General features: G+C 38.3%; 1 protein-coding gene across 1 annotated transcript in view; it reads left to right on the forward strand.

Moving 5' to 3' along the window:
- Window positions 1-10,349, forward strand: part of rab22a (RAB22A, member RAS oncogene family) — a 63,596-nt gene extending 53,247 nt beyond the window's left edge. The window contains exon 7 of the mRNA XM_059980374.1: window positions 563-10,349. Coding sequence (XP_059836357.1) covers window positions 563-660 — 98 coding nt within the window. The 3' untranslated portion in view covers window positions 661-10,349. The remainder of the gene's footprint in view (window positions 1-562) is intronic.
- The last annotated feature ends 293 nt before the right edge of the window (window positions 10,350-10,642 follow it).

Genomic DNA, 10,642 nt, shown 5'->3' on the forward strand with positions numbered 1-10,642 from the left:
TTAGATAAAGGACCCAAAATTGCTCTCTGTTCGAAGTGCAGTCTGACTAATGCCTTATAAAGCTTCAGCATTACATTTGGAGTCAGAAGTTTACATACACCTTAGCCAAATACATTTAAACAATTTCACAATTCCTGACATTTAATCCTAGAAAACATTCCCTATCTTAAGTCATTATTTTAAGAATGTGAAATGTCAGAATAATAGTAGAGAGAATGATTTATTTCTTTCATCACTTCGCCAGTGGGTCAGAAGCTAACATACACTTTGTTAGTATTTGGTAGCATTGCCTTTAAATTGTTTAACTTGGGTCAAACATTTTGGGTAGCCTTCCACAAGCTTCTCACAGTAAGTTGCTGGAATTTTGTTACATTAGCTATAATGGATGCTTGAAAACTATAATCTTGTCCTAGGTTAGGCAGTACATATCTGTTTCTACTATCATTTGGCAAAAAGTAACATTCTAATTTTTTATATATTGAAAGTGAAAGCTCTGAAATTTTAAACAAATTATTTTTTAGAGTCTTAAGTTACTTTGACTTTTTCACTCCTCTCCTTTTAGGTCGCCGGATTCCTTCAACAGCTGTCAATCAAGGAACAAACAATAAAGGATTCAAGTTGAGGAGACCTCCTTCTGACAGAAAACACAGTTGTTGTTGACCATCCTGGAAGCTCAGACTGACTTGGCATGTGCATGCCAGAAGATTGAAGGATCCCTGTAAAAACGTTGCTCTAGCATACAGCCTTTTTGCTGTGCTATCCTCAATGGAAGAATAACCACTGCTCATTATATTGTCTCATTCTTCCACAAAAGTGCTTTATGCAACACCTTGACCGGCACCTTGTCAACTGCTTGTGTTTTTCTCAACAGTGTGCCCGAGAGCAGAAAAGCCATTGACCAGGGAATGCTTAAATTGTGACCTGGAGCTGTCTGATGCAGAGGTGCAAAGGAAAACCATTTTAATTTTCCTTTTCATGTAAATAGATTAAGGTAATACACAACAAAGGGAAACAGAAGCACTTTTTTAGTTTAGATTGTTTTCTAACAAAGAATCAGACTTCATTGAAAATGCACTTTGCAGTTCTCTGCCTTGGTGGAACAGTCTGAAGTAGTTCTGTCATTAATACGTATGGAAATATTTTGTTCATATAACTGCTTCAAATCTCACAATAAAAGAAGAACCTGATCCCTGAGTAAAACGGCAGTTCAGTCTGCAGAGTACACTTGGGAGTGACAGGATCCAAAAACCTCGAATTCCCTCTGGTACTGTTACCATGTGCAAATATTAACGCTATCTGGGTTAAACTGGTTACTGCTGTTTGTGTGGTATTTGGGGGGAAAAAATTGAGAATGGCTTTAAATCCATATTTGATAGAAACCAGGTTTAATCTGTTATTCATCTGTCTGGTGTCAGGTTTGATCACCAACCTCTACCATTACATACTCTGCGGTGAGTAAGGGATTCTAAGATTGACTAAGAAGAACCTACCATTCATCTTCCTAATTCACTCATCTGCTGACTGTCTGCTAATTATGTATGCACATAAGTGACAGCTGAGGACATGTTGAATCTCTACTTATGGTCAAAAACTCCACAAAGCCTTATGTATGAATAATAGTTGGTTGGCTCCATGAAACTGTACCTGAGCAAGATAAAGCATGTTCAAAGTAGGATTTGCTGGCTAATAGTGGCAACAGCTGCAATATACACATAATACCTACATGCTAATGTATGTTCAGGGCATCCTTGATTCTAAAGTCCAGTGACAAAAGATTCTAATTGATATTGAAGAAAAGAATGCTTTTTGTTTAAGAAGTTAGCACAAATTCTAAAAGTAGTTCCCTCAAATGATTGTGTTCTTGGGCTGGAATCTAACAGAAGTAACCGAGTAAATGGTGCATTTTGTTTCTGCTGTCTAACTTGGGTATAAAGGTATTTACAAACCACACTTGCTTAACCGGATCTTACATGAGTTTTAACAAGTATAAATTAAAGCACTAGTACTGAGAGTCTTAAGGGAACTGCCATATTAACACTAGCCTGATTTCACCACTTACTAAAAGAATGAACTACCAAATAGCCAGAGCTTACAGGACTTGGTACTTAACCTATTTTGTTTGTTGTTGTTAACAAGTGCCGTAAAGGTGAAAGGATTGTACATCTTCAACTGGTGAACTCCATTTAATATAGTAATGTCAGCAAAGCACTTCCATTATGGAAGAATCCAAATCAATTTAGACACAATTGAATGAATAATTCTTGGTTTTGTGCTCTTCAGAAGAGCATTTCAGTACCATTTAATTGGAGTTGCCCACAGGCAACTTAGTGATGAAGGGGTTTCTGAAGGTTAATCGCAATATTCTTTCCATTGTCTGGCCTTTCAGCATATTCCACCAGATTTATTGATGTGTTTTTGTTTCCAAGCTGTGTATGGTTTTTAAAATCTACAGGTCCTATTTATGTAAGTAACTTAAGCCTCACACAGAAGATTCAAAACGGTTGAGAAATCTGCTATTGCATTAAAGATTATAATCTCTCCTATTAGCTGGAGGTCGATATAGGTTAGCTTAACTGAAAGTAGCCCACCCTGACTGCCATTTAACATTTAAGTGTGGATTTTTTCTTCTGTTAACAAACTTGTATGCCATACAGTAAACATGTTTATTAGAAGCTCGCAGTAGGGACTGTCGTATGTAGAGGGAGATGGAAAGCAGTACACAGGGGAGTAGGTGAGCCCAGGCATTAAAATGTTGCTTCCACCAGCTGCATTTTGATGAGAATATGAAGGCAAAAATTAATGTCGACAGCCACAGTTCTGTCCTGTGGAGTCTTTTCTGCATTCACACAAGAGGAACTGCTTACATGGTTTTCCCAGTTCAGTTTCTGCTACAGTCTGTGTAACCATATGGGATACAATTCAGTAACATTTTGTAGGTTAGGTATATGTGGTCTGACTTGGTATCTCAAATCAGCCTTAGAAATAAGGATCTTGATCGTGCCTTTAAAGATCTCGGTATGTCGCAGGGAGACTCGCAAGTACTATGAAGTGTCAACCATATGATAGTCAATTTGCAGTAATCTGCTATAAAAACAGATAAGTGCTTTAAGATCTAGATTGAGGAATAATTGTCTACCAAAATTTTGGAAAAATTTTCACTCTTACCTCCATCCCATGAACAATTACGTATTAGAAACTATCAATGGCTACTTTAATCTGAAGGACACTACTGGCACTTTTGCAGTATGACTGCATTGGAGTTTCAGCCTGTATCTGCAACCATCTTCCTTTGTAGTGGTGTGGTTCTACCCATTGAGTATTGTCCCCTTGATACTTCGTTATTTCAGTGTCAAACATCTGTCCATCTCAGTGATGGGGGTAGTTGCTCTCACCTTGTCTCTAGAATTCAGCTCATGTTTGGACAAAGCTCAGCAGATGAGAGATCCTGGTGTTACCCAAACTGGGCAGGTTATTGATGACTGTTGTCATTTGTCACTCATTCTTGAGGAAGAACATGACATCCAGTTTTTAGTGTTGTGTATGGAGGTAACTGATGAGACCAATCTCGGCTTGAAAGTTACTTTTTAGATGTTTAAGGATACTGAACCATCAGTGATTCTTGATTTTTGAGATTCACTTTTCCTCTTTGCCTCATCTATTCTAGCTTCCTCTTATGAGCAAGCACTACTTTTTATGTTGCTAAGCCAAAAAGGACAATCCCAGTGGGATGTGTTGATGTTGAAAGTGCTTCCGGAAAACGTTGCAAACGATGGCTTCCACCACTTTGAGTGAGAGCAGACTGAGTGATAGATTGTTGAATTGGATGTGTTCTGCATTTTATGAACTTGACCATTTTTTCACATTGTTGAGTAGATGTTGCTTCTTATTGCATTGGATTGGCTTTGCTAGAGGTACAGCTAGTTCTGGAGTGGAGGTCTTCAAAATCTGTTGTCTGCACCCATAGCCTTTGTTGTACCCAATGCTCTCAGCTGTTTTTGAAATCTTATGAGTAGAATTGAATCGGCTGGAAACTGGCTTTCTGATATTGCAGATCTCAAAAGGAAGCTATGAAGGGGCGTCTCTTGGGACATATAACTGAACATGGTTGCAAACTCTTCAATCTTGCCATTAGTACTTGCATGCTGGGTCCAGCCACCTTTGATGTTTGGGATCTTCTGGAAACCACTTCCCTGTGTTATTTACCCAGAATGATAGGACTGTAGGCCTTTGACGCCATCTATTGCTTGCAGGATCACATAGCTCTGTCTGTTTCATGTTGGTTTTGTTTAGCACACAAGTGTGGCAGTCTCATTTTGCTTTTTTAGATATGTCTGATGTTGCTCATAGGAAGTCATTCTGTACTGCTCACTGAATCAGTTGATTCACTGATTGGATATCAACGTTATATTTCTGCTGCTGTTAATGATCCACATAATTTCATACTTGTAATACTACATAACATGATGGAGGATGTCCTCAGAGAAAACGAGACTTCATCCCTATAAAGACTATGTATATAATAATGACAGATGAATCTGCCACAGTAGTTTAAAGATGAGGTTGACTAGATTCATCATTTATATTGGTTCATTCACAGCCTGTTACTAACTCATTTTGGGAGTTTAATCTTTCTGGGTTGATCACTGGGGGTCCTACCAAGCCACTCTTGATGATGGACATTTAAATTCCCACCAGAAAATATGCTGTGCCTTTGCTACACTGCTTCTTCTAGGTGTTGCTCAATGTGGATGAGCACTAATTCTTCAGCTAAAGGAGGACAATAGTTGACAAACAGGGGAAAGTTTCCATGTCTACGTTTCACCTGATGCTACAAGACTTTATGGGGTTTGGAGTCCATACCAAATCTCCAAAGGCTATTCACTCCCACCTGTTTAGCACTTTGTGTCATACCTGGTGGAGTTTCCTGCTGGGAAAACAGAACATCCCCATGAATTACAGTAGGAGATTCTGGATAATTGTCCTTAAGTTCTAGGATAAAGGACTACTTGGCATTCAAGTAGTCCTTGCAAACAAGTTTTTGGAGGTTGCTGCAGGCTGACTCCAGCAAGCCATCATATCTTTCTGTTCTGATCATCAATCAGATATCACCCTTGAGTGGGCTACTTCAAGGGGGGGGGGGGGCATACGAGTCTTGCTGGCTTGTGTATGTGCTAACTAGCAGGGAGAATTCAGACAGCAACAAGATGGTATTCCATCTGTGCAAAGCAGGTCAAGTTCAGAATTGGAGCCCAGGATATTTGGTCTTGGGGCAGCTAGTGTTTGTATATGAAACAGCTGTTTGAGCACAAGGAAGTCTTTGTACAAACACTTATGTCCATTAGTGACTGAGAAACACTGGCCAAACTGCTTTTATTTTAGGTGGGTTCAGTTGTTTTTAGGTTGACCAAGCTAATCCATCCATCATTGCTACCAGTTGCCCACAGACCATTTTATTGGAGTCCATTATTGACTGCAATGCAGTGGCCATCATGGAAGCCTCCTTGTCAGCATAACCATCAAGAAATCCACTAACTTGCCCTGTGAAATTAGGTATGTTCCTCTGGCACAGATTGCTCCGACTTTATTTGGTAGCTCTTTGCATTGGATTACTGAGGCAGGCTTTCAGTGATCTAACTGCTGTTGAGGGTACAGGAAGTAGTAATGCACAACACTTCCCAAGTGCACTCTGCTTTTAGACTCAGTCATGCCTGATAAATGTCTTCCTAAACCATATCTTTCCATGAGCTATTTCTTTTGTTCTTTTATGTCTCTGCATTTTGTTAAAAGCCTGACTTTGTCCATTTTATCTGCTTTCCATATATGTAACTATGTAAACTAGCAGTTTAAGTAGGATATCCAGATTGTTCCTAACATCAGTCGCATTTTACATTTCCTCCTGCTTCATTTTCTTCTTTTTCTAGATACCAATCTCCAATGGTGAATGTTCTTCAATGTTGAGTCTTCTGACAATTGGTTTCCCAGCAGACTAATATTGATTTACAAGTTTGTGCCAAATTTGTCATGTTTTGATTCTCGACTGTGACTGTGTTTACCAAATTAATTAATTGACTGATGCTTTAATTATTAATCTTCAATTTTTGTTTCAATTTACCATTTTTGTACATTGTAGAATTATTAGTGCTTTTATAATGTATGTCTTTTCCAATAGCTTATGTTCACTATTTATATAGCCCCTGTGTTCCTATCTTGTCTTTCTGTGTTACTTACAGATCTCATTCCAACCACACCCTCCCACCTCCCAAAAAAATTGGGTTCCCTTTAGAAGAATGAGAGAAGATATAAGTGTAGATATTAGCATCTGGAGTTGATTGTATTATTACTTTGAATCAATTCATCTCCCATTAAGCATGAAATTCTGCAACCTATTAAGTTTAAATTGAATTTGATGCAAGTTGAGTTCATAAATGATTTTTTTTTTGCTTGTTTTATTTTCAAAAGGTCTTTTAGAAGCACACCCAAGTCATCAAAATAGCCAGAAAATGAAAGAAAAATAACAGGATTTTGGCATAAGGGATGGCCATTCAGATATAATGTATGCATAATTTGTGTAGGGGACTAGGAAACTCTGGAATTCTTACCAGAAATGCTTTGTCATTAACTATATTTAAAGCTGAAATCAATAGGTTTTTTAGATGTAAAGTAAATGAGGAAATACTATGTTGATTGGCTAGAATAATGGATTTGGGATAAAGGACAGCTGTTTTATTCAAAGTCCTTGTATTCTTGGGCCAGTTTGAATTCTGTTCCTTGTGCTTCTGTCCTTCTATCAGGAGTTATGAGATGTATTTTTCTTCAGCCGGTGGTAATAAAGAATCAATGTTGACAGCAGTCGTATATTGCAAATATGATGCAGCAAGGGTATAAGGTCCTGAAGACATTCCTGTCGTTGGAATGCATTAGTCATCAGTGCTTCAGAGGTAAAATCTCTTGCATTTTTTGTAGTTGGTTAGCTTCAACACTCGTAATTTCAGACGCATGGGGAAATTACGTTTCCTTCTGCTTTCTGAAAAATTTCATTCAAATAGACTTGATGGATCTAAGATAATGATTTTTCTCAATATTGTGGAGTATAAGATGGATCTACAGTTCTACAGTGTGCTGTAGCGCTAAAAGTGTTGCAGTAAATGTTGATAGGTTAAGGGAATTGGTAAACGTTTTTATTATTATAAAGTATTTGGTAAAGTAATTAGGGAGAAACAGTTTGTGCCGTTGTGCAGCAGAGAACATTACAATTGAAACTATGTACAGGCCTATGGAGGAAAATGGGGAAGTAATGAGATGCTCTTTAAAAGACTGCATGTGTATGATGTCAGAATGACTCTAATCTTTGTAATCCATCAACTTGGATAATGGAAAAGAAATTTACTTGTGAGGAATTCTTTTGTGTGCATCAGAGGGATATAGTGTGTTGGCTGTTTACTCATTTAAACTAGGATAAATTTAGCTGTTTCTGCTTTTTCCATCAGTGGAAGCAAATGCTGTCAGTTGACGGGGGTAGGGGTGGTGGTGAGAGAGTGAGACTGGCTTCTGCTTAACCAACACTTCTATAAAATTGTTGAGACTGGTTATAAATTGACTTAAGTGTCCCTACTAGAGTTGTTAATGGGAACCTAAAAAATTGCCACCCAAATGAAGGTAAGCATTTGTGCTGTTCCATTTGCAAGCTGTGGGAGTACCTGTCAACCCAGAGAAATAGTTGCATCTTCCCATATACACATAACAGAATATGTTAGCAGAAAAGTCTTCCACATTTGGGGAATTTTCCCTTGTTGTGCTTTGCGTTTGGTAGTGTCCATGTGGAATTTGCACGTTCTCCCTGTGACTGCGTAGATTTCCCACCATGCCATAAAAGCAAATTGCCTCATGATTTGGTGAGTGATGAAATGTAGTTGGGAGTTGATAGGAAGTTAGGGAGAATAAAAGGATTGGTATAAGATTTGTGTGAATAGGTGCTTGATGGTTGGTGTGGTCACTATGGGCCAAAGGATCTATTTCTGTGCTATTTGACTCTGATTCTGAGTACTCCAAGCTCTTTCACTGCAAGAGATTACCAAAACAAACCACTTTACTGAGTTCCCAAATTCTCCGTGTGGAAATCTAATATCCTCAGCAGCCCATCAGCACAGACTAGGAATCCCTAGACTGTGACTGATCAGAATGGAGGAAGAGCATCTGGGAAGGCACTTAGTCTCTGTCACAGGAGCACACGTGGCCATGTATAGACAACAGAGTTGAAAAATATCCCAAACAACCCATCCACCCATCCTGCCTGTGGCCATGTGGGATTCAGCCATATCCAAGCCTGCAAAATAGATCAGAGGCAACAGGTCAGCAGAATCATGGTTAATTTCTGCTACACTCCCCAGCACATTAGCTGTTGCTGAGAGAATTGATTCTTCCTAGTATTGTGAAACAACATGAAACCTAATATGATGCTCTTGTAGTCGTGGATATTAACTTTTCATAGATATTTCGAAGGAAAAGATAATCCATTCTTTCAAATCATATCACTGGGAGAAGGGAAAGTTAGCTGTTGCCATAAAAAATCACCTTTGATTTGCAATTAAACATGTTTACATGCTCATGTTCAGCATCAGCAGCATTGTATTGGATTTTAAAAATGTACCTGATTTAATCAGTTCAGTATTATGCATGCAGTTTAAATGCTATCAAAGTTATGTCCTTGTACTCTGAAGGTTTATACAACAAAGCATATCTTTCTCTATCCCCGCCCCCCATTGCCCTAAGCATCTCTTCATAAAACCTCTTCCAATTTCACCTTGCCTCCCCAAGTCAACCCAATCCACGCTTTAGTAAGAATTTTCCAAGGGAGCAGTGTGAAGAGATGTGGACCCTCTGTTGTACTTTTTCACTGATCATGTGCACTTGTTTTGCCTGTTGCAAAGCAAACACATTCAGAATGTGATGACTTTTTTTTAAACTGCTGTGTGGAATCCAGGAATGCAAGTAGCAGAAACTGTTCCAAAGCCTCATCCAGTCAGGAATTAATCCTTGCCTCTAAACATAAGCATGGGTGCAAGTCAAGAGATAGGTGCATGTTGCAACACAGTACATATTCTGGCTCCAGTGTTGACATAGTACCTGCAACACATCCAGACACACAACGATTATGACAATATTGAAAGTACTGTTGATTGCTGATGCTCTAAATTTGTTATTTTCCTTCCCAGAAAATGGATGCATTCAGTACAATTAGACAGAAGAATTGATTCTTTTCATTTAAACCAGCTAAGTGCCTTTCAAGGTCATATTGTCAACAAAAAAAAGTTCTCATCCTGAAAGAAGTAGCATTTTATCATTTCTTGGTGTTACTGTGATGACGTGGGGCTTTTGAAATGCTGAGGGAGATGGTGCTGGTATTCTGTATGCCTTAGTACAGAGATTTTTTTGGTTATTCCTCGGAAGAGGCAACGGCTTCTGATTAGCACTAACTGCAGTGTCACAACCTAGCACAGAAATCTTGGCTGGCATTCTTGGTACTGAAGAAATACTGTCTCATGAATCTGAGCTGTATTTGCCCTTATGGATATAATTGCTGGCGTATCCTGAGCAAGGGAGTATGTTCCCTGTGTTCTTGCTAATTATTATTCCTCAGTCACCATTAATGAAGCATCTGATGATTATCACCTTTTAATTTGTGGTACACTGCTTTGGCCTCATTGGCTGCTGCGTTTCTAATATTAAAACACTGACTATATCTAAGGTACTCCAGTGGCTTTAAAGTGCTTTGGGATGTCCTCAAAGGTGTGTGTGTGTGTGCTATATCAATGCGACTCGTTTTACAGCTGAAAATCCTCTCTGGAATCGGCCCAAGATTGACAGCGTTTTGAATAGTAATGTATGGTTTTTAGATATTGTAGATAATTGCTCATCAACTAATATGCTAATTATTTACAGCAGCAGCACTGATACAAATCCATGCCCGCTGTTCAATTTGCTCTAATGCATGAAAAGTTGCCTGATTACTTAACATGAAGATTTTTTTTGCTAAGCTTATCTGAAGGATAGAATAAACTTGGGCTGGTCCCAAACACGGGATTGTTTAATCGTTCATTACCTATATAACATCAGGTAAAAGTATATAACTTGTTTAACTATTAATATTTGTAATACTGAATTATATTGCTCATATTTTCTTTGTAACCAGTAGATTAGGTTGACATATCAATATTGAATCACTTAAACCAGGAGTTGCTGTTACTTGTGTAGCTAATAATTCCTTAAAATCACTACATGATCCTTGATGTATTTTCTAATGTGCAAGAAGAAGTTGTATGCAGTTTCTTAATAAACTTAATGTTTTTGTTTGTGTGGTGTGCTTTGATGTTCTGTTTTACTATATATTGGAGAATACTGCTAGTACTGCCTGATACCGTTGGACTGCCCGTACACAGATTCTGTGGAGGTAGGTGGTTTTGAAATTGTAACTCTGCACAGTTCCCTGTACGAAGTTATATTTTTGTTTTTGCAACAGTGGTTATACTAGGATTTTGTTATGGATTTTCTTTTATCAAATCCTCAAATAGTCAAGATAAGTTTGAATTTGTGTTCTCTGGACTAATTTTCCAATGGTGTTTATTGTTCTTGCACTAATCCAAGC

The sequence above is a fragment of the Hypanus sabinus genome, chromosome 9 (assembly GCF_030144855.1).
Source record: "Hypanus sabinus isolate sHypSab1 chromosome 9, sHypSab1.hap1, whole genome shotgun sequence".
Taxonomy (NCBI): Eukaryota; Metazoa; Chordata; class Chondrichthyes; order Myliobatiformes; family Dasyatidae; genus Hypanus; species Hypanus sabinus.